Consider the following 24,830-nt stretch of genomic DNA (forward strand, 5'->3'; position numbering starts at 1 on the left):
CTTCTTTCCTATATCTCAATTCTAAGAAAAAGCAGAAAACTATATAATAGCATCGTATTAAATGGATACGTTGTACCCCAAGATTCTTTGATAAAACCAGGAGACAACGTTCACTTTCACACGCACATACCCTTGGCAGAATGACATAAATACTGTCTAATGGTCATAAAATTTTCAGATAAGATGTCAGTTATCTCCTTAGAAAATAACATTCAAAAATACCTGGTCTGAAGTAAACAGTCCCATGTTAAAAAAATCTGTGACCAGAGCTTAAACTGTCTGACCTCTAAAAATCACAAGGATAGCCTTGATCCCCGGTTGAAGGCCATTGCTGTCTGCCAACTTTGACGTTTTCAGAGTGTCACTGGAAAGCCTGATCACACCACCTTCAGTTACATAATAAACCTATCACCTTAACTGGTTTTAGTATCTCTCCCACATATTTAAAACTTGACAAAGGTGGCTAGATGTTAAGAGGGGGCCCTTTAATGGAAGACTGCATTTGCCTGAGCAGATATTTAGCAACGAACCAGGTTCAAAAGTCAACCTGCCACAAGTCATAATGAAGAAACATCTCAGCTTACAAAAAATGTTATAGAAATATGCTCATGCCACTTAGATTTTCCCTTTGGTATTTGAACAACTTTATTAAATATGCAAATGTTTCAGAGAGCCTGCAAATCTCATCTGTGGGCTTCTTTTGCTTTTAGTTTTCCCTTTTGACAGCGGGCTATTTACGTTTCAGGCACTGGGTCTGGCCCTCTCATGTGCATCACCCTGTTAAGTTGTCCCAACTGTCCTATTCAATTAAGAGTTTCTGCTTTACAGAAATGGAGGCAGAGTTACTGATCTTTAGCCCTTTAGAGTTAGATAGGAACCAAGGATGTATCCCCCCAGGCAGGGCTTCTTTCAGCTTCTTTCTATAACACAAGGACTTCTTTCCTGTTTCATTCCCTACTTACTGACCAATTTATCTACCATGGGTACCTTCATGCTCTCAAGTACCAGCTCAAACATGTAATAAATAATAAAATTCCAGTAACACTAAAACATGAAAGGTGAATTGTAGGGTATGTGAATTCTATCTCAATAAAGCTGATGCTAGAAAATTAAAAAAAATTAAACATAAGCAGGATAATAACATCAACTTTCCAATTATCCTAATAGTAAATCATAGACAGCATGGCTGAACCACAGATAATCCAAAAACCTAATCTATAACTCACGTCTCAAATGTTTATAGATCAGTCCCTTACTATTGCTACCTCTTTAAAATACTTATTACTTCACTCATAGATTACTCTAAGAGTCTCAGCCTCCTCAATTATTATTTTTCCATTTTCCCTGTACGTTAAACTAAATTATTCCATCTAGTTTTCAAGGTCTTCCTTAAATTGGCCTCATATACCACTCATTATTTCTCATCATGTGGGCAAGCAATCTCTTTGGGGTCCTATGAACATATCAAGCCTCGTGCTGGATGCTGTGTCTTAAATAACCCCATCCTATTAACCAGACGGGCTTCCCTGGTGGCTCAGTGGTAAAAAATCTGTCTGCCAATGCAGGAGACGTGGGTTTGACCCCTGGGTCAGGAAGATTCCCCTGGAGAAGAGAATGGCAATCCACTCCAGTATTCTTATCTGGGAAATCTCTTGGGCAGAGGAGCATGACAGGCTATAGTCCATTGGGTAGCAAAAGTCAGACACAACTGAGAGATTAAACAACAACCAGACATATTCTTTCCCTCCATCACCTGCTCATCCTTCAAGGTTTAGACCAAATCCTACCCTCTCCATTAAGCTCTCTCCCTAACTAGTGCATACTGCAGCCTCAGGCAATTCCTACAGTACTTAGGAGTCTATACTCCTACCTTTGTATCCCCGGCACCTAGCAATCAGGATGGAAAAGACAATCAGTAAAAGCCTGGTGAATGCAAGTTGCAACATGCTGTCCCAAAACAATTATGTGGTTTTTACCCTATCTCTTCAAACCAGGTGTATTCACTTCACCGGCAACACAAGTAACTGAGTGCTAAAAATAATGCTGTCAGAGGTTTTCTTCAAGACGAACAAACCGATGAGGTATATCAGATGCTCTCATGGCCCCCAAGCATTTTTATTAGAAACTGATTCAACAGGCTCCGTGAATTTGAAGACAGTCTCCTCTAGGAGTTAACAATGCTCAGATCAAAATGACTTTATAACAAATCCACCCTAAGTTTTTTTTCCCCTAAGATGACAATGTAATTCAGGGCCTTTCACTATAAAAGAATACTGCAATTATTTATATACTATGACATTATTTATACTATGACATCTTAAAATTAGTGTACATTTATAAATGTCTTATTTTTGGACCACTCAAAATAGATCAAATAAATATAAACACAAAAACAAGCATATTTTTAAAGCCACCATTAAATCTTTAGGGTCACCAGAGAATATAAGGAATTCAAGTCACAAGATTACAGATTAGAAGGCACAAATTTGCATAGTCATTATATACTTAAGATTGTTATGACTTAAAAAGGTAAAATAAAACACCAAAGTTTTTAAACAATCCAATAATAGTTTAATATATGATTCAAGACATAGCATCAACATGTATGGTTTGATATAGAGCACTTAAAAAAAAAATTCCAAGAAACAACTATCCTGTTATTGGCCCTCAACTCACAGGAAATGCCAAAGATAATTACAGCCTTCCCCTGGTAAGGACAATTCTACACAGAGAAAAAGGCAACTGAAGTTCAGTTGAAAGTGAAGGAGATACATTTAGCTACCAAGAGAAGCTCAAGAACACAATACACAGGGCAGTTCTCTCGAAAACAAACATATTTAGTGCCCTTACCTGTTTCTGAAATGTAGGTAACAGGATCCTGCTGTTGGATTTTAGCAGGTTTAGAAGACAGTGGCAATTTTTCTGGTCGCTTTTTGGCATTTTTTACCTGTACTGTTTCCTCTGATTCTGAATCTGAATACAAGAGGAAAATAAAAACTTTGAAAAGAAATAGTATTAATATAGTGTGCTTTTATTTCTTTTATTGGAATATATAATTGCTTTATAACACTGTGTTAGTTTCTGCTAACACAAGTGAATCAGCCATATTCATACATCTTCTTGGACCTCCCTCCCACCCTACCCCCATATAGTTTGCTTTTATTTTTTTTTGCCATGAAACACAGCCTGTGGGATCTTAGCTCAACCAAGGATCAAACCTGAGCCCACAGCAGTGCAAGCACCAAGTCCTAACCACTGAGACTACTAGGGAATTACTTTAAAGTGATTATTATTAATCAATTCCTCAAGATTCTTTTCCAAACAAATCTCTTTTTAAAATTCTGATAGATTATCACTACCCAGTGGTTAAGCCTTTCTACTGCTGCGGTAATAAGTCAACACAAACTTACTCGCTTAAAACAACACAAATGCATTATTCTCAGTTCTGGAGGTTAGAAATCCAACTTGGGTCTCTGGACTAAAATCAAGCATCAGGACTGCTGTGATCCTTTCTGGATACTATACAGAAGAATCTATTTCCTTACCTTTTCCAGTTTCTAGTGACTGCAAGCATTCCTTAGCTCATAGCCCCCTCCCTTCCTCCATCTTCAAAGACTACAGCATTAGGCCAAGTCCTTCTCACACTGCAATCTCTCCAGTTTTCTGACCTCCTTCCACAGTCAATTTTTAAACCTCTTCTTCTGCCTTCCTCTTCTTTGTGACTACACTGGGCCCATCCAGATAATCTCCCTACATTAAGGTCACCTATAAATTTAATGTCACCTCTTTTGCCTTACAACCGAACATAGTCACAAGGTTCTAGTAACCATGGCGTGGGCATCTTTAGGGGCCATTATTCTGTCTACCACAGGCTGATCACCCAGAGCACTTAAATACAAATCAAGACAAAGTACAAATACCTAGTATATGTCTGGTACAAAACAGGAGTTTCAGAAATTTCAGTGTCCTTCCCCTTCCTCTCACCATGCTTTTATAAATCCTGTCTCATACAGTTCTAAAAATGTATCAGTTATAATTCCACTGTCCCAAAAGATGGAAACTTCTGGGGAATAGGGATATGTACTTATTTCAAATTCTTTATTATATACGGCAGTAAAAGACTCACAATAAACATTCAGGTACTTTTAGAACCTTTGCTATCACTGTCAAAATCCTGATAATCTATAAATGCTTCCTTAGGTTACATTCTTAATTTTAAGAATTCATACTGCATAGATCTTCTCCAAAAAAATCAAAATCTAAAACTTTTACCATTTTTCCTTTTTAACTGCAATAAAAAAGGACCAAATCAAAAGGACAAAAATGAAGTTTTAGATCTTTGTAAAGCAACATTTTATGGCACTCTTTTTCAAATTCAGTTTCCAAGAACCTCAGCTGAAAGAGAAATTAATACAAATACTTTAGCATATTCAAAGTAAGTTTCAGACACGCCATATATACCACATTTCTACAGAACAAAACTTTATTAACATATTTCAGCTCTGATAAATCCTGTAGTATAATAAAAGTTGTTTTCAATTTTTCTTGAACACAGAGCCCTCTTCTCACAGCACCTATTAACATTATACAGAACATCAGCTCTAACAGATACACAATGAAAATTTTTAAACTTGAAAACTCCTGAAAAGAAATATTACCCGAATCATAGATGATCCTCTTTTTCTTGTTTGACTGCTTCGGCTTGATTTCATCTTCTGTACAAGAATTATTTACCTATAAACATCACAGTATAGTTAGAATACAAGGAAGCCTATATAACTTACCTATTTTTTCCTTGTTAGACTTGAGCTCAATAGTTCACAACCAGAGAAACCCTGCCCCTACAGGAAACATTTTCACTTGTCATACTGGGGTGGGGGTGTTACAGGTATATAATGGGTAGATAAGGGATGCTATTTAATGTTCTACAATGCACAGAACAATGAATTATCTCACCCCAAATGTCAATAATGCTCTAATTAGGCTAAAGAATGGAGAAGGCAATGCACCCCACTCTAGCACTCTTGCCTGCAAAATCCCATGGACGGAGGAGTCTGGTAGGCTGCCGTCTGTGGGGTTGTGCAGAGTCTGACACGACTGAGCAAATTCACTTTCACTTTTCACTTTCATACATTGAAGAAGGAAATGGCAACCCACTCCAGTGTTCTTGCCTGGAGAATCCCAGGGATGGGGGAGCCTGCTGCGTTGCCATCTGTGAGGTCGCACAGAGTTGGACACGACTGAAGTGACGTAGCATGCACGCACACACTGGCCTATTCTTTAGCCTATTCCTACTGCTGCTGCTAAGTCGCTTCAGTCGTGTCTGACTCTTTGCGACCTTATGGACTGTAGCCGGCCAGACTCCTCTGTCCATGTGGATTTTCCAAGCAAGAATACTGGAGTGGGTTGCCATTTCATTCTCCGGGGATTTTTCCAACCCAGAGATAGAGCCCGCATCTCTCAGGTCTCCTGCACTGGCACACAGGTTCTTTACCACTAGATTACCACCTGAGAAACCCTAAAGACTAGGCCAGACCCATCATCAAAAAGATAAAGAGATCACAAATGCTGGTGTGGATGCGGATAAAAGGGAACACTTGTGCACTGCTGGTGGAACTGTAAATTGGAGCAGTCACTATGAAAAACAGTATGGAGGTTTTTCAAAACAACTAAAAATAGAACTAACTACCACACGACTAGCAATTCCACTTCTGAGAATATATTCAAAGGAAGAAAAAACACTAGCTTGAAAAGTTATCTGCACCCACATGTTCATAGCAGCATTACTTACAAAAGCCAAGACATAGAAACAACCCAAGCGTCAGTCAATGGATGAATGGATAAAGAAGTTGTGAATATATGAATATTACTCAGCCATAAAAAATAAGGGTATCCTACCATTTCTAACAACGTGGAGGGACCTCAAAGGCATTTAACTATGTGAAATAAATCAGAGAAAGACACATACTGTTTATCTCACTGTACATAGAATCAAAAGCAAAAAATAAAAAAGCATGAACTCATAAAAAAAGAGAAACAGATCTATGGTTACCAGAGGCAGAGGGTGGGGGGAAGGGGGACCTGGAGGAAGGTGGTCAAAATGTAAAAACTTCCAGTTTAAGATAAAGAAGTGCTAGGAGTGTGATGTACAACATGACGACTGTAGTTAACACTGCTGTATGCTACACAGGAAAATTTAGGACAGCAGATCCCAAGAGTTCTTAACACAAGGAAAAAAACTTTTCTTCCTTTCACTGTATGTATATAAGATGATGGATGCTAACTGAACCCAGAGTGATAATCATTTCATAATATGTGTAAATTAAACTATCATGCTGTATACCTCAATCGAACAGGTGATGTATGTCAATTAAAAGATGTCCTTTTCATTACAGGGGACTGGAATGCAAAAGTAGAAAGTCAAGAAACACCTGGAATTACAGGCAAATTTGGCCTTGGAATACAGAATGAAGCAGGGCAAAGGCTAATAAGAGTTCTGCCAAGAGAACATACTGGTCATAGCAAACACCGTCTTCCAACAACACAAGAGAAGACGCTACACATGGACATCACCAGATGGTCAACACCGAAATCAGACTGATTATATTCTTTGCAGCCAAAGATGGAGAAGCTCTATACAGTCAGCAAAAACAAGACCGGGAGCTGACTGTGGCTCCAATCATAAACTCCTTATTACCAAATTCAGACTGAAATTAAAGAAAGTGGAGAAAACCACTAGACCATTCAGGTATGACCTAAGTCAAATCCCTTATGATTATACAGTAGAAGTGAGAAATAGATTTAAGGGACTAGATCTGACAGACATAGTGCCTGATGAACTATGGACGGAGGTTCGTGACATTGTACAGGAGACAGGATCAAGACTATCCCCAAGAAAAAGAAATGCAAAAAAGTAAAATGGCTGTCTGAGGAGGCCTTACAAATAGCTGTGAAAAGAAGGGAAATGAAAAGCAAAGGAGAAAAGGAACGATATACCCATTTGAATGCAGAGTTCCAAAGACTAGCAAGGAGAGACAAGAAAGCCTTCCTCAGGGATCAATGCAAAGAAATAGAGGAAAACAACAGAATGGGAAAGACTAGAGATCTCTTCATGAAAATTAGAGATACCAAGGGAACATTTCATGCAAAGATGGGCTCAATAAAGGACAGAAATGGTAGGGACCTAACAGAAACAAAAGATATTAAGAAGAGGTGGCAAAAATACACAGAAGAACTATACAAAAAAGATCTTCATGACCCAGATAATCACCATGGTGTGATCACTCACCTAGAGCCAGACATCCTGGAATGTGAAGTCAAGTGGGCCTTAGAAAGCATTACTTCGAACAAAGCTAGTGGAGGTAATGGAATTCCAGTTGAGCTATTTCAAATCCTGAAAGATGATGCTGTGAAAGTGCTGCACTCAATATGCCAACAAATTTGGAAAACTCAGCAGTGGCCACAGGACTGGAAAAGGTCAGTTTTCATCCCAATCCCAAAGAAAGGCAATGCCAAAGAATACCACACAACTGCACTCATCTCACACGCTAGTAAAGTAATGCTCGAAATTCTCCAAGCCAGGCTTCAGCAATACGTGAACCGTGAACTTCCAGATGTCCAAGCTTGTTTTAGAAAAAGCAGAGGAACCAGAGATCAAATTGCCAACATCTGCTGGATCATCGAAAAAGCAAGAGAGTTCCAGAAAAACATCTATTTCTGCTTTATTGACTATGCCAAAGCCTTTGACTGTGTGGATCACAATTAACTGTGGAAAACTCTGAAAGAGATGCGCATACCAGACCACCTGACCTGCCTCTTGAGAAACCTGTATGCAGGTCAGGAAGCAACAGTTAGAACTGGACATGGAACAACAGATTGGTTCCAAATAGGAAAAAGAATACATCAAGGCTGTATATTGTCACCCTGCTTATTTAACTTATATGCAGAGTACATCATGAGAAATGCTGGGCTGGATAAAGCACAAGCTGGAATCAAGATTGCCAGGAGAAATAGCAATAACCTCAGATATGCAGATGACACCACCCTTATGGCAGAAAGTGAAGAAGAACTAAAAAGCCTCTTGATGAAAGTGAAAGAGGAGAGTGAAAAAGCTGGCTTAAAGCTCAACATTCAGAAAACTGAGATCATGGCATCTGGTCCCATCACTTCATGGCAAATAGATGGGGAAACAGTGGAAACAGGGGCATACTTTATTTTGGGGGGCTCCAAAATCACTGCAGATGGTGACTGCAGCCGTGAAATTAAAAGACGGTTACTCCTTGGAAAGAAAGTTATGACCAACGTAGACAGCATATTAAAAAGCAGAGACATTACTTTGTCAACAAAGGTTCGTCTAGTCAAGGCTATGGTTTTTCCAGTGGTCATGTATGGGTGTGAGAGTTAACTATAAAGAAAGCTGAGCACTGAAGAATAGATGCTTTTGAACTGTGGTGTTGGAAAGGCTCTTGAGAGTCCCTTGGACTGCACTGAGATCCAAGCAGTCCATCCTAAAGGAGATCAGTCCTGGGTATTCATTGGAAGGACTGATATTGAAGCTGAAACTCCAATACTTTGGCCACCTAATATGAAGAACTAACTCATCTGAAAAGACCCTGATGCTGGGAAAGACTGAAGGTGGGAGGAGAATGGGATGACGGAGGATTAGATGGTTAGATGGCATCACTGACTCAATGGACATGAGTTTGTGCAAACTATGGGAGTGAAGGACAGGGAAGCCTGGCATGCTACAGTCCATGGGATCACGGAGTGAGACATGACTGAGGGACTAAACAACAAGCCTCAATTATCTGTAGTGCAATTCCATAATTCTAATATATATACATATATGTGTGTGTGGGCATATGCGTGTATGTGTGTGTGTATATATATAAGGACTCTTCTCCTATAAGAAGAGGAGAGAGTAAAGCAGAAATATATTTGAAGAAATAATGGTAAAAAATTACCAAATTCAAAAATATATATAAATTCACAGACTCAGAAGCTCAGAAACCCTAAACAGTATTTAAAAAAAAGAAAACTACACCCAAGTACACCATGGGCAAGGCTGAAACTCAAAGATAAAGTCTTTTAAAGCAGCATGAGAAAATAATACAACACATACAAGAGAAAACAATATCAATGACTGCTAACATCTCACCAGAAAAAAATGGAGACCAAAAAAAAGGAATGGAACACCTTTACAGTGCTGAAACAAAAACTATCAGTCCAAAACTCTATATCCAGCAAAAACATCGAGAATGGAGACAGAATAAAGACATTTTTAGATAAACAAAAACTTATAAAATTCACTGCCAATAGGCCTATTCTACAAGAAATGCTCAAGAAAATTCTTCAGATTTACAGAAAATGGTATAAGGGACTTCCCTGGTGGTCCAGTGGCTAAGACTCCACGCTCCCAATGCAGGGGGTCTGGGTTCAATCCTCGCTCAGAGAACTAGATTTTACATGCATGCCGCAACTAAAGATTCTGCATGCTGCCAACAAAGATCGAAAGGATCCTGTGTGCTGCAACTAAGACTGGGTGCATTTACATAATTAAATAAATATATTAATTAAAGAAAATTATAGTAGATGGAAATTCAGATCTTTGATAAGAAAGGAAAACACCAGAAGTGGCCAATATATGGTTAAGTACAAAAGATCAATCTTCCTGGTTTTTTTTTTTGACAGCAGAAGACTGAGATTTTTATTTTAGTCTCACCTAGGAAATAAAAAAAGTTAATTTATGTGTTTAAATTATAATTTATTGGTATTTTAATGACAGTTTAATTACATGCATTTGTAATTTTACTCTTACATGTTTTTAAAATATTGTTTAATTATTTTTACCTTATTTACAAAGGAAGTTTTTACTGAGATATAATTGACATGTAACATTCTATTAGTTTCAGGTGTACAACATGATTCAATATTTACATATATTGTAAAATGACCATAAGCCTAGTTAACATCCATCACCATATGTAGTCACAAAGCAATTTTCCTTTGTTAATTCCTTTAAAATAACATTGGTTTAGAGCAATAATTATTATATTGAATGTGGAGTATTAACATATATAGATATAATTCATATGCCAATTATGGCATAAAGGGTGGGGTAGTAGTAAACCTACCTGTAGAGCTGCAAAATTCTCACATTTTACACACAAAGGAACAATATTAACTCAAATACACTACTGGCACCACTGCCTGCTTATCATAGTGAGATTATATCTTAAATTCTCTGAAGCCCAAGAAGGATAGGAAAAAGAATAAAGCTTTCCTCCAAAGCCTTGCTTCACGAGAAGCCCAATACTGGAGCTTATGTCTTTATGAGCAAATTTTGGTTAAGTTTTCGTTAAAACAGTTAACGAAAATACCAAACTATAGACACAGTAAGATATATTAACTAGAAATAAGTAAGACCTTATTATCTGCTAAATACGTCGAAATTTATATTTACATAAGGCTCTCAATATATCAAATCTCAGAACTGAGTTTATTTTATACAATTCAACATTGCATCTGGAAAACTGACCTTGATTTCCTTTATTCCTTTCTTTGCTTTTAAACTTTCTTCAGCAGACTTTGTTTTCTCATTCTTCTTTACTGTCTCACTTACAAGTTTCTTTCCACTTGGTATAACCCCAAAGAATTTCCGAATATCCTAGAGGCAAAAAAGGAGATTCATAACAAACATTAACTGCACAAAATTCTAATTTCAATTGTAAAAAGGAACAACTCTACATAACACTGGTCCACTCTCAATCATGTCTTCACAATGATATAGTTCCAAGTGTGCAGCAGCATCCTTTTTAGATGCAAAAATTAACTGATAAAAATTACCTGAGTTAAAAAAATGAGTCTAGGGAATTCCCTGGTGGTCCAGTGGTAAGGACTCCAAGCTTTTACTGCTAAGGCCCCGTTCAACCAGGTTCAATCCCTGGTTGGAGAACTAAGATCCTACAAGCTGAGCAGCACAGGCAAAAAGATTCAAAAATAATAATAATGTGCCTAATGAAAAGTAATTTTAATCCTCAGAATCTGGCCAAAACCAGGGCAAAAATAAAGGAAATTTTTGCTAAAAACAGCACAGTTAAAAGAGGTAAGTAACAAGCATTTATTGATTATGCCTGCACATACCCCATCATCGTAGACACACTAGGGGAAAAGACAGAGTTGAAGAACATAATCCTTGCCTATGGAATTTATACTCCAGTTTGAGAAAAGAATAATTCTTACAACCCTGATCATTTAAGACCTTAATAACTAAGAACTTTTAAATTATTTCCCTTTACATGATTTTTCCAAATTCCAAAGGAAAAATTTTGATTATACTTCCTTCAATTACTCTGTCAAATTAATCATACTAAAACATTTGCAATGTAACTTATAATTAATATCACTCATCTTTCTTATGATACATATTCTTCCTACGCTTTTAGATTTTCAGTTCAATTCAGTCTCTCAGTCGTGTCCACCTCTGACTCTTTGCAACCCCATGGACTACGGCACACCAGGCCTCCCTGTCCATCACCAACTCCAGGAGTTTACTTAAACTCATGTCCATTGAGTCGGTGATGCCATCCAACCATCTCATCCTCTGTCGTCCTCTTCTCCTCCTGCCTTCAATCTTTCCCAGAATCAGGGTCTTTTCAAATGAGTCAGTTCTTCGCATCAGATGGCCACAGTATTGGAGGTTCAGTTTCAACATCACTCCTTTCGATGGATATTCAGGACTGATGTTCTTTAGGACGGACTTTTAGATTTAAGCTCTGAATACACTGTGGTGTAGAGAAAAGGCAATAGACCTTAGAGTATGAAATCCCTGGTATGAATCTCTGCTCTAGCACTTTCCAGTGGACCAAGGTATGACCTTGACTTTTAATCTGTTTTCTCATCAGTGAGTCAAATACTCCCTACACTTTATGAGGATTAATTATGCATCTATCACAATTCTGACTCAGTAAAAAGCTTCCCTTCTCCCTCATTTATGCACTATTAACCCTCCATATCACTGAAACATCTCCACCTACAGTTCTCTACTCACAGGAAAGGAAGGGTATAAGGAACACAGAATATGAGAATTTAGGATCTGAATTTCAAAGAACTGGGTTCAAAGAGGGAGTTGAACCATTTTCCCTATTCCTATCCTCAATGCTTATAATCCTGAGTCTCCAATTTTTTTTTGCCTATTCCAAGTTCTCTCTCTTTACTGTAATGAGGAAAATACCTGTTAAAAGTACTTTGTCAAGTGTAACAAGGTAACAATGTTTTTCCTCGATCCTGGCGGTAACTGTCACACTCTTAAAATGTCAAAAATCCCAAATAAGTGTGTTCTGCAAACACAGAAACACACAGCTTTGTGGTTAAGCCAATAAAGAAAACAGATAAATGAGGTACACAGACATGTTAAATATTTTTGAAAGGTTACAGACTTCCCTGGTTTTATACCCTCTTCTGTAAATTTCCTAATATAAAAAAGTCACAAATCCATCCTAATAAAATCTAAGATATATTGTTTGCAAAATGGTACCTTAGCTATGAAACTGAGACATTTGTGTCAGTTGCTAAAGAAAAACTAGATAATAAAGAAAGCCAGAAAGCCACAGTCTTCCGTATAATTTGCAAAGAATTGAATTTGAGGGGGACAACTACTTACTTTATTGCCTCTGGAGGAAATGAGAGTTTCACATTGGAGTTTCACTTTTGAAATTACCAAGTAAGTCTTCAAATAGTGTGATTTTTCAAATACACACACAGAGCACACATGCACCACAGTTCAATACTGAACATTAACAATCAGCTTAAAGTCAGTGGTGGTTTTCCATCTGTGATGGAAACACAAATACTTAAAACCACAAAGAGAAAGAAAACAAAACATAATTCAGGAAATGGAACTATTGGTAACGTTGAGCTCTCTGACTTTTGTCTGTACCACCCTGCCAATCCTAAGCATTTTTGCGACCTTTTCTTCCTAAGTAATTCTTCCTATTCACAACCCCTTTCCTTTCCCTGTATTCTCCCCTACTTTCCCACTCCTCATGCCGTTACACTCTGACGGCAGCAGAACAATTAAATTACAGCATCCTGATCCTAACTCAATATCTACTAAAAATCTAAACTTTTGAAAAAGAATTTTCATTGGAGTGAAAGTCATTGTACTCACACTTTTTTTTAGGAGTTACCTCCAAAGTGAGCAGCCATCTGGTGTATAAACATCTAAGATAAAAAGGTCACCAATTTGACTTTAATTTATACCATGACTTTACCTTATTCTTTATTAACAGTCCCTACCTGGTATTCCAGGTCTTTAAAGATTTCATGAAATAAAGAATAACACTAGTGACTAATCAAATTCCCAAATAATGGATCTAAACATCACTCTTACCTGCACAGAACAATTCTTGCTCAGTATATGAGTAGAAAAAGGAACACGTTTTTAAATTTATTTTTATAATCTTAGCAAAGGGAAGTCCGTCCAAGCAGAACATCAGGACTAGAAACTACCCATTAAGAAAAATTTGACTACATAAAAATAAAAGATATCATAAACAGTTAAAAAATAACTAACGTGAAAATATCTACCACACATTACATATGAGGGCTCCTACAAATCAATAAAAGGTAATCCAGTAGGAAAAAATGGATAAAAGTTACCAGTAGATAAATTATAAAAGAAATGCAAATAACCAAATAATAAAAGATGCTCAACCTGACAACTAATAGATAAATTAGAACTTGATTATTTTTCTAAGTGTTAAAAGATTCGTAATGCCCAGGTATGTCAAAGGTGTGGGGAAACAGATTCTCACACACTATACTGCTAATAACAGTAAAAATTGGTATAACCTTTCCAAGACAATCCAACAACACTTATCAAAATTTTAAATGTGCAAACCCTTTGTCCCAGGATTTCACTTCTAAAAGAAATGGTAAAAGGAACGGTTTTATTTGGGGAAACCAAAAGAGTGGTAATTAACTCTTATTTTCTTTTTAAATAGTTATTAATTGAACATGACAGTTCAAATAAAGCAAAAGACTTAGGCAAAAATCACATAAACATTAAAACATATTTTAGCACAGACAGCTAATAGCAACAAGTTTTTCACACTTCCATTTACAGCTACTGGACACAGATTTATCTCTTTTGACGATTCTATGAGGTATAAAGGCAAATAGAATGATTTATCTTCATTTTATAGATAAATAAGTAGAATTAAGTCTGACAAACGTAAGCTTTTAGTCAGTTTTGCCACTTACTATTAGACACTTGGGTTTCCCGGGTAGCTCAGTTGGTAAAGAATTCGCCTGTAATGGAGGAGACCCCAGTTCAATTCCTGGGTGGGGAAGATCCACTGGAGAAGGGATAGGCTACCCACTCCAGTATTCTTGGGTGTCCCTTGTGGCTCAGCTGGTAAAAGAATCTGGCCACAATGCAGGAGACCTGGGTCGATCCTGGGTTGGGAAGATCCCCTGGAGAAGGGAAAGGCTACCCACTCCAGTATTCTGGCCTGGAGAGTTCCATGGACTCTAGAGTCCATGGGGTCACACGACTGAGCGACTTTCACTTTCACTAGACACTTGGGGTCTTCCCAGGTGGCACCAGTGGTAAAGAACCTGCCTGCTAATGCAGGAGATATAAGAGACATGGGTTCGATCCTGGGTCAGGAAGATCCCCTGAAGGAAGGCATGGCAACCCACTCCGGTATTCTTGCCTGGAGAGTCCCAAGGACAGAGGAGTCAGGTGGGCTACAAAGAGTCAGACACAACTGAAGCAACTTAGCACACATGCACCAGACACTTGGGATGAATTACTTAACTTTTCTGGCCCTCTGTTTCTTCATAATGCCACTTGCCTCACAAGATTCTTGTGGGGATTAGAGATGGCACACCAGATTGCGACCTGGTCCTCTGACTCCGAATTCCTTTCATAGTTCTCTCTCTACTTGACCACGACTGCCCCCTCATAGTTTTACCATAATTCTAAGTGAAAGTCACTCAGTCATGTCCAACTCTTTGCGACCCCATGGACTATACAGTCCATGGAATTCTCCAGGCCAGAATACTGGAGTGGGTAGCCTTTCCCTTCTCCAGGGGATCTTCTCAACCCAGGGATTGAACCCAGATCTCCCGTACTGCAGGTGATTCTTTACCAGCTGAGCCACAAGGGAAGCCCAAGGATACTGGAATGGGTAGCCCATCCCTTCTCCAGCGGATCTTCCCAACCCAGGAATCAAACTGGAGTCTCCTGCATTGCAGGCAGATTCTTTACCAACTGAGCTATCAAGGAAGCCCTGATAGATCCTGATAACTCTCAGGATCTAAGCAAAAGCTGCCACACTCCATCACTAGCAATATGGCCTTTCCCTTATTATTCCTGATACATTTGATCCTTATGTGATTACAGATAGGCACCATGCCAGGGACTTAGGACACAAACAGGAAAAAGACCTCATAAAGTTACCTGGGAGACAAATTAGTATATGAAGAATTAAATACTAAGTGCTAAGACAGAGATAATCACAAAACTGTAAAAGCACCAGGAGCACCTAATACAGACAGCCTCAAGGACAGCAGTAAGACCTGAAATGGGTCCCAAAATGATCAGTAGGAGATACTTTTGATAGTCATAGAAATCTGAGTTTGAACACATTGCTATAAATTCCATACAGGAGGCTTGTCTATCCTACTCACCTCTGTATCTCAAGTACAGGGCCAGCACCTCAGATAAGCAGGTGCTTAATTAATAATGGTTAAACACATGAGTGGTTATTTTTAAAGTCCTGACCTTCACACCTGGGCTCAGAAAGAGAGGTTTTTAACTGTGTAAAATGAAACTGATGGTAGATTTTTTTTTTAAAGATTGCTTATTAAAATAAACTTTGATATTAATTTGTGGGCATGACTTTATCTACTGCTCTTTGTTTTAAGGAATTTTAAGCAGGTATTAAATTAACATTATTGTGTATTATTTCCCAGGAAAATTATTCAAGTTGACTCTTCTATCATATGGTACTCTTGTCATATTACAGTATTGTGGCTACAAAAAACAAAGTACTTTCACTTTTAGTATAATACTCTTCTTCACAGCTTTTCTCTAAAGCCTATTAATGGCTCTCCATGGACCTTCAGTTAAAAACTTCTGATTCACATACTCACACTGCATTAGCTAACTTACATCCATCTCAAAATCAGGTACCGCTTAAAAGCACACTGCTGCTGCTGTTTAGTCGCTCAGTCGTGACCCACTCTTGGAGGCCTCACGGACTAAAGCCCGCCAGGCTCCTCCGTCCATGGAACTTTCCAGGCAAGAATACTGGAGTGGGTTGTCATTTTCTTCTCCAGGAGATCTTCCTGACTTAGGGATCGAACCCGCGTCTCCTGCTTAACAGGTGGATTCTTTACCACTCAGCCACCTGAGCCTCCTAAATCTTGTCTCTACTCCAGACCTCTGAGCTCCATATCCATTTAGTCAAACAGTCTGCCATCTTCAGTTCAGTTCAGCTGCTCAGTCATGTCCAACTCTTTGCGACCCTGTGAATCACAGCACACCAGGCCTCCCTGTCCATCACCAACTCCTGGAGTTCACTCAGACTCACATCCATCGAGTCCGTGATGCCATCCAGGCATCTCATCCTCTGTCGTCCCCTTCTCCTCCTGCCCTCAATCCCTCCCAGCATCAGAGTCTTTTCCAATGAGTCAACTCTTCGCATGAGGTGGCCAAAGTACTGGAGTTTCAGCTTTAGCATCATTCCTTCCAAAGAAATCCCAGGGCTGATCTCCTTCAGAATGGACTGGTTGGATCTCACCTCAATCCAAATGCCCCCAAAGATGCCTCCAACTCATAACATCCAAAACCAAGCTCATATTTTGGGGGTACTTGTTTCTCTCTCTTTCCCACCTCAATGCACAGCATAACCATTCACTCAAAACAGAAAAATGGGCACTGTTTTTCCTCCTTCTGACCCTCCACCTCACCAACCTATCTAAGAATCTCCTGACTACTGCTGTCTTCCTTCTTCTGTTTCTATTGCCAATGCCCTGATTTAGGGCTTCATTTACTTAATAAAAAAATATTTATTTATCTCCTTGGCTGTGTTGGGTCTTAATTGGGGCACACAGGATCTCTGCTGCTGCATGGGGTATCTTCCATCATGGGCTCTTCTTTGCAGCATGCAGGCCCTCAAGTTGTGGCTTGTGGGCTCCAGAATGTGTGGGCTCAGCAGCTGCAGCACCAGGGCTTAGTTGCAACATGCGGGATCCCAGTTCGAGGACCAGCAGTCGAACCTGCGTCCCCTGCATTGGAAGGCAGGTTCTGAACCATTGGACCGCCAAGGTATCCTTTCCCTTCTCCAGGGGATCTTCCCAACTCAGGGATGGAACCCAGGTCGCCCACACTGCAGGAAGATTTTTTACCAGCTGAGTCACATAAATGTAAGCAAAAGGGAAAGATCTGTTGCACTCTCCTACCCTAAGGTGTAACTAACAATTCTACAACACTATTAAAGAAAAGCATCACCTATCAGGCAGCCCAAATGCAATTTTAATATACATATACACTGGAAGGAAAGTTATGACCAATCTAGAGAGCATATTAAAAGCAAAGACATTACTTTGTCAACAAAGGTCCATCTAGTCAAGGCTATGGTTTTTCCAGTGGTCATGTATGGATGTGAGAGCTGGACTGTGAAGAAAGCTGAGCACCGAAGAATTGATGCTTTTGAACTGTGGTGTTGGAGAAGACTCTTGAGAGCCCCTTGGACTGCAAGGAAATCCAACCAGTCCATCCTAAAGGAATTCAGTCCTGGGTGTTCATTGGAAGGACTGATGTTGAAGCTGAAACTCCAATACTTTGGCCACCTGATGCAAAGAGCTGACTCACTGGAAAAGACCCTGATGCTAGGAAAGATTGAGGGCAGGAGGAGAAGGGGACGACAGAGGATAACATGGTTGGATGGCATCATCGACTCAATGGACATGGGTTTGGGTGGACTCCGGGAGTTGGTGATGGACAGGGAGGCCTGGCATGGTGCGGTTCATGGGGTCACAAAGAATCAGACACGACTGAGCAACTGAACTGAACTGACATAAGTCAAGACAAAGTACCAGACCAGTACTCAAAAAAAAAATTATTAATTTTTTAGAAGTTTCCAAATCTGCTAATTACAAATCTATTAGTAGAGTTAGAGGTGGGGAAAAAAAATCTTTGCAATAAATACTCCTAAACCTGCACAAAGGAAACTACCATAATGACCTTTTAACTTTAAAAGATCAAAGTACAAAAGCTGATACATATTTACTTTGAAGTATAACCAAACAGCTAGTAACTTTTCCACTGTACATGGGCTCAACGAGCAAACAAGCTATATCTGCCTACCAAAAATGCAAAGAGAAACCATATCATACCACTGTGTTCACTCACTTTGAAGAGTACAGGATTTTATGCAAAATAAGCACTGCAGTGCTCTGTGGGGTTGGCTTTACTTCTCTAATTTGAAAATCAGTCAGTTCAGTCGCTCAGTCGTGTCCGACTCGTTGCGACCCCATGAATCGCAGCACTCCAGGCCTCCCTATCCATCACCAACTCCCGGAGTTCCCTCAGACTCGCGTCCATCGAGTCCGTGATGCCATCCAGCCATCTCATCCTCTGTCATCCCCTTCTCCTCCTGCCCCCAATCCTTCCCACCGTCAGAGTCTTTTCCAATGAGTCAACTCTTTGCATGAGGTGACCAAAGTACTGGAGTTTCAGCTTCACCATCATTCCCTCCAAGGAAATCCCAGGGCTGATCTCCTTCAGAATGGACTGGTTGGATCTCCTTGCAGTCCAAGGGACTCTCAAGAGTCTTCTCCAACACCACAGTTCAAACGCATCAGTTCTTCGGTGCTCAGCTTTCTTCACAGTCCAACTCTCACATCCATATATGACCACTGGAAAAACCATACCTTTGACTAGACAGACCTTTGTTGGAAAAGTAACGTCTCTGCTTTTGAATATGCTATCTAGGTTGGTCATAACTTTTCTTCCAAGGAGTAAGCGTCTTTTAATTTCATGGCTGCAATCACCATCCGCAGTGATTTTGGAGCCCAAAAAAATAAAGTCTGACACTGTTTCCACTGTTTCCCCATCTACTTCCCATGAATTTGAAAGTAAAGAAATACAAATATTTTGATTACTATGTTTAATTTATCCACCAAATCCACAAGCAGAAACTGATTATCACCAACACACTTCACAAAATCTATCCAAATGCAAAAATCTTTAATCCTGAAAAACAGTTAAGTGCAAAATGATATATCTGACTAAAAGTGTCTATTAACAGCAGCACAGAATAGACAAATGAAATTTAATAATTTTAAATTATATTAAAAGCTTATACTTTAAAAACGACAGGTAAGCTGTTGGAATGTAATTCCCTAAGTTCAGGAGAGAAATCCATTCTCACCACTCTTATTCAACACTCTGGTTTTAAAAAAAAAACAAAGCCATTAGGCAAAGCTAAATTATAAAAGGCATACCAGATTGGGCAGAAAGAAGCAAGATTATTTTTATTTGCAGCTGAAATGATCTTAAATAAAGAAAATCCTAAGGAATTTACTAAAATGAAAAACTGTTAGAACTAACTTAGATGAGTTCTACAAGGTTGCATGATACAAGATCAATATACTAAAACCAACTGTATTTCTATACTTTTCAAAAGAACAAACCAGAAATGAAATTAACAATTCCATCTATAACGTCATTAATAAGAACAAAATAGCATCATCAATAAGAACCAAATACTTACAAATAAATTTAACAGAAGTGTTAAATCCATACTCTGAAAACTATAAAATATTATTTAGAAATTAAAGAAGACACAAACAAATGAAAAGATAGCCCATATCATGGATCAGAAGACATTATGTTGTTAGGATGGCAATACTTTCCAAATTGATTTACAGATTCAATACAATCCCTAACAAAATCCTAGCTGGTTTCTTTGCTGATTCTAAAATTCATATTTTAGAAATTCAAGGGATCCAGAACAGGCAAAACAATCCTGAAAAAGGTCTAAGTTGAAGGACTTACACCTCCCAATGTAAAAATGTACCACAATGCTACAGTAATAAAATAAGTGCATGACTGGCTTTAGGGAAGACACATAGATCGATGGAACAGAATTCAGTGTCCAGAAAGAAACCTTCACACTTATGGTAAACTGATTTTTGACAAGGGAGCCAAGGCAATTCAGTGGGAAAAGAATACTTTGCAAGTGGTGCAGAAACAACTGGAGACCCGCATGCAAAAAAAAAAAAAAAAAATTGGGCCCCCTACTTCACACCATATACAAAAATTAACTCAAAATGGATCAAAGTCCTAAATGTTAAGAGCTAAAACTATAAAACTGTCAGAAGACAATAGAAGCATGACCCTGGATTAGGTAATGGGTTTCTTAGATATGACGAAGAAAGCTCTGAGGAAGTGATGACTGACACTTGAATGAGTGAGAAAAAGGCAGAGTATTCCAAGAGGAGGAAGAGTATCCCAAGGAGAGAAAATAACAAAAATAAAAGCTGAGACAGAACTAGCTTAACACACTCAAAGAACAGATAGATGAGCCTGGAAAGGAAATAAGAGTCTTATAGGTCAAGTACTAGTACAAATGGCAAAAGTTATATTATTAATACAAAAGGGTGCCAACATTGCTCCAGGGAAGCATTCATGCAGTAAACTTCAGTGTGAAAGGTCTCCCCTAGAATGTGGCAAAGCAGCAGCTTAGATGCATTCTGACCTCTCTCTCATCCCTCAAGTCTCATGCCTGTTTAATTCAAACTTCTGCATATTTTCAATAAATAACTATGGCAGTCAATGAATTAAATATGTTGAAAGTGAAAGTGAAGTCGTGTGGACTCTTTGCAACCCCGTGGACTGTAGCCCTCCAGGCTCCTCCGTCCATGGGATTCTCCAGGCAAGAATACTGCAGTGGGTTGCCATTTCCTTCTCCAGGGGATCTTCCCGACCGAGGGATCGAACCCAGCTCTCCCACACCGCAGGCAGACGCTTTAACCTCTGAGCCACCAGGGCACGTTTTTTTAAATGGCATCTCTCAAGTTTCATTAATGTTTTAAGCAAATAATTAAGTTCTCATAGCAATCAAGGAGAAGGCAATGGCACCCCACTCCAGTACTCTTGCCTGGAAAATCCCATGGGCAGAGGAGCCTGGTGGGCTGCCGTCTATGGGGTCGCACAGAGTCGGACACGACTGAAGCGACTTAGCAGCAGCAGCAATCCAAATCACTTACATGGCTACTTTTTATTCTATTTATTTTCAATTCCTTTAATAGACATTATATTCACATGGTTCAAAAATTCAAAAGGGTAAAATGTCTCCTTCCTACCCTGCCTCTCAGACACACATTTCCCATCTTTGAAGGCAACAGATGTTATCAGTGCCTTGTGTATCCTTCCCATCTTCAAGCAAATATGTATATATTCTTTTCTCTCCTTTTCTACAATAAACTGGCAGCATATCTTACATACTGTCTGTATCTTTCTTCACTTAATTATTTTGGCAACTGTTCTGTATCAGGGCACAAAGATTTCTCTTTTTGATGGTTGCACAGTATTCCATTTTGTAGACACACAATATTTTACACCTTTGATAACTTTTAATTGGAAAAGATTTAAGAAAAAGATGCAGCTCCCAGGGCAAGAGTTGCTAACCTTACATCTATTGAAGGGCCTCAGAAGATATGTGAATCTCCTTAAGTGGTGTATGTATGTCCTTACATATTTCTGTGGGCAGCAAACTTGCATACCATTCACCACATTACCAAAGGGAGAGCTGAGATCCAAACAAAAGTCACAAACTACTATACCATATAACTTATGTGCAGGTGTCTAATAAACATAGGTTGAACAGAATTTTGGTCTAGGATCTGCTTTTTTGTACTAAAGAGAGAACTAAACACCAATAAAATCCAAACTTGCTATGTTCTTTATAGAATCTTTTTCCTTTACAAACAGCAAAACCGATCCCTTTGACTCTCACTTTTTTTGAGAAGGGCTTTATTTTTCATCTGCACCCTGAACAGGAGTACTAAGAAGAACCAATTATGTAAAGTACCTGAATGATCAAAAGTTGACTACATAAGCTATCGTTCTCCATAACTGACAACATCAAAGGTATCTCTGATGCCCCTTAAACTCTTTAACATTCCACACAATCCTTCCTGAGAAACAGAGATCATTGGTCGTGTAGTTGTATGTTTCCTACCACAAGCCAGGGACCAGAACAGAAGCTTTACATTTATTATTTTGTTTAACCTTCAAGACAATCACTCAAGGCAGCTATATTTCTCCCTTTCTACAGTTAAGGAAACATAATTTAAGAGGTTAAAATTAGGCTATTTACTTGTTCAAAAACCACTTCATCATTAAATGGCAGAGCAATACCAAAACATCGCCTCACTCTTACCTTCAAGACTCCAAGTCTTAAGAATTTTCCACAATTACTATGCAGTGCCTTAAGTCCAAAATGTAATTACTAATTACAGTCATTTTAGGGGGGTGGCATAATGTGGTGGTCAGAAAAACCTAGGTTTTAATTCTAGTTCAACCATTTATTAGTTACATCACAAAGTGTTTTAAACTCTAAAGGCCCCCTTTACCATCTTTAAAACTGGATTGCTGTGAGGTTTAAATGAGAAAAGACATGTAATACAAACAGCCCGCATATCCACCTGAAGATACTTGCTACCTTCAAAAAAAAAACAAGACACTCGCTACAAGCTGGCTATTATGCTGTTATCATTATTTCATCCTTCTCTGAGAAGAAACACAAAGGGCTGTAAGTTTTCCCAATCTGGCATAAAATTACACACACACAGCCCAGAATGTGCACACTGTGACAAATATGCTGACTGAAAATAAAATGACTGAAAAAAATGTCTGATTATTAAGTAGACTCCAGCTTAATGCAGCACAATAAACTGTCCTTTACATTAAAATCAAACACACACTAGTATCTACTGCCATTCTAGCATGAATGTTTTGTTTTGACGGCCGCATAATTATTTCACTCTTTATATGGTTTATGCAGAATTAGGCACTGAGGGTTTGTTTAAGATTATTTTTAATATCAGGTGACAAGCGATGACAGCTGTCAAATGCACTACAGCTGCTCCTCCCAGGTTTGCCCTCTCTCCTGTAAACCGTATTATCCCTTTAATTTCTATGAACTCATCTGAACAAAATAAAACATCCTCCCCGTGTCCTCGATCGCAAAACGGCTGATGAGCACTTCGCGGAGCTGCTAATGAGGAAAGTACGAAAACTGAAGGCTGAGAAACTTATTCATGAGAGCATTTCGCGGTGCTGTTAAAGACGAAAGTTGAAGGCCTGAAACTTGTTCATCAGAAAGGAAGTTTGTTCGATTCTTCTTCTCTGACACTCAAAGCTTGAAATCAACGCGTTAGGCAGGACTCAAACCGAGGTTGGAGGCAACACTTAACAGGAAAAGCAACTTTACCCCTGAGCCCCCCAAATCACCTCATTACTCCTTTCCTTCTTCCCTTCCCCCAACAGTGGGAAAACGTGAAGCTGCCGCGCAGCACCAAGAGCGCTGCGCGCTGGCTGCGGCCGAAAGCTGAAGCCCGCAGTGGAAGGAAAGCTGTGAGCCCGGCGCCCAGCTTGTAGCCCCTTTCGTGCCTTCGTTCCCTTCCGGAGCCACGCATCCCGGTCCTCCCAGACCCTCCATGCCAGGAGAGCCAGGTCCACGCCCTGCCTGCGAACTCTCCCCAGCTCCCCAGCCGCGAAGCCTTTCCCAGGTGCTCACCATTGCAGCCCACGGATGAACGCGCGAGCAAGCAGGCCCTGCCGGCTGGGGGGGTCCGTTACCGGGGCTCGGGATCCATTCGCGCCAACAACTTCTCCCGCGAAGTGGAAGGAGGTCGAGGCAGCGGCGCCCGGTGATGACGTCAGGAGGCGCGCAGCTTCCTTTGGGTCCCGGTGGGAGGCGGGAGGCGCTACGTGAGCCCAGGTGCGGCCCTTGAGACCGCCTGGACGCTGGCGTCGCAAGGAGTGGCGGGATCGTGGCCCGAGCCTTGTTTTGCGCCTTCGACTTTTGGTAGAGGCCCTCAATTGGGGAGGTCTCGAGATCGATGTCCTCCGAGGGCGAGCATGTTTGGAGGTTTCATTGCCCTCCTTAGTAGCTTTAACATGTTTATATTTTTTAAAAAATGTTTCTATTACCAGCCGCAGTAAGGCAAACATTTTGGGTGTATGTTTCACAAATTACATTTTAACATCTATTCCGAAATTAAAATTTCACCAAACAGTATTTCCCCTGATCTTTTAAATGTTTGACCAATCCAGTTGGTTTTGTTCGCCTACTTTTAAGTGGAGACCCACAGTTTGAAAACACTTTTAGGACAATTTTATACTGTATAATTCCAGAACAAAAAAGATTTTGATAAAATAGTCATTACCACCCACTCCATTTTATAAATGAAGAATATAACGCCCAAACAAGCTGCTACTGCTGCTAAGTCACTTCAGTCGTGTCCGACTCTCTGCGACCCCATAGACAGCAGCCCACCAGGCTTCCCCGTCCCTGGGATTCTCCAGGCAAGAACACTGGAGTGGGTCCCAAAGAAGCTAGGGGCCCTAACTGGGAATCTAGGCCTCCAAATTCCCAAACCTACCTCAGCTGCTGCTGAGTCTGTCAAAGAAGTGTGTTGGAAGCCAAGGCATAAATGAGGTACATCTCCCTAGAAGAACGATGATCCCGAAAGCTTTGGAGTAAACAAGTTTTATATTAATAGATAAGCAATGGCATTTTAGAATA

General features: G+C 39.6%; 1 protein-coding gene across 1 annotated transcript in view; it reads right to left on the reverse strand.

Annotated features, from left to right (window-relative positions):
• The window catches only part of RFC1 (replication factor C subunit 1), a 72,608-nt gene extending 48,699 nt beyond the window's left edge, over positions 1 to 23,909 (reverse strand). The window contains exons 1-4 of the mRNA XM_068974892.1: positions 23,820 to 23,909; positions 10,538 to 10,666; positions 4,659 to 4,734; positions 2,851 to 2,973 (exon numbers count right to left, since the gene is read on the reverse strand). Of these exons, the coding sequence (XP_068830993.1) occupies positions 2,851 to 2,973; positions 4,659 to 4,734; positions 10,538 to 10,666; positions 23,820 to 23,822 (331 nt within the window). The 5' untranslated portion in view covers positions 23,823 to 23,909. The remainder of the gene's footprint in view (positions 1 to 2,850; positions 2,974 to 4,658; positions 4,735 to 10,537; positions 10,667 to 23,819) is intronic.
• Positions 23,910 to 24,830: the final 921 nt, after the last annotated feature.

The sequence above is a fragment of the Capricornis sumatraensis genome, chromosome 7 (genome assembly GCF_032405125.1).
Source record: "Capricornis sumatraensis isolate serow.1 chromosome 7, serow.2, whole genome shotgun sequence".
NCBI lineage: Eukaryota > Metazoa > Chordata > Mammalia > Artiodactyla > Bovidae > Capricornis > Capricornis sumatraensis.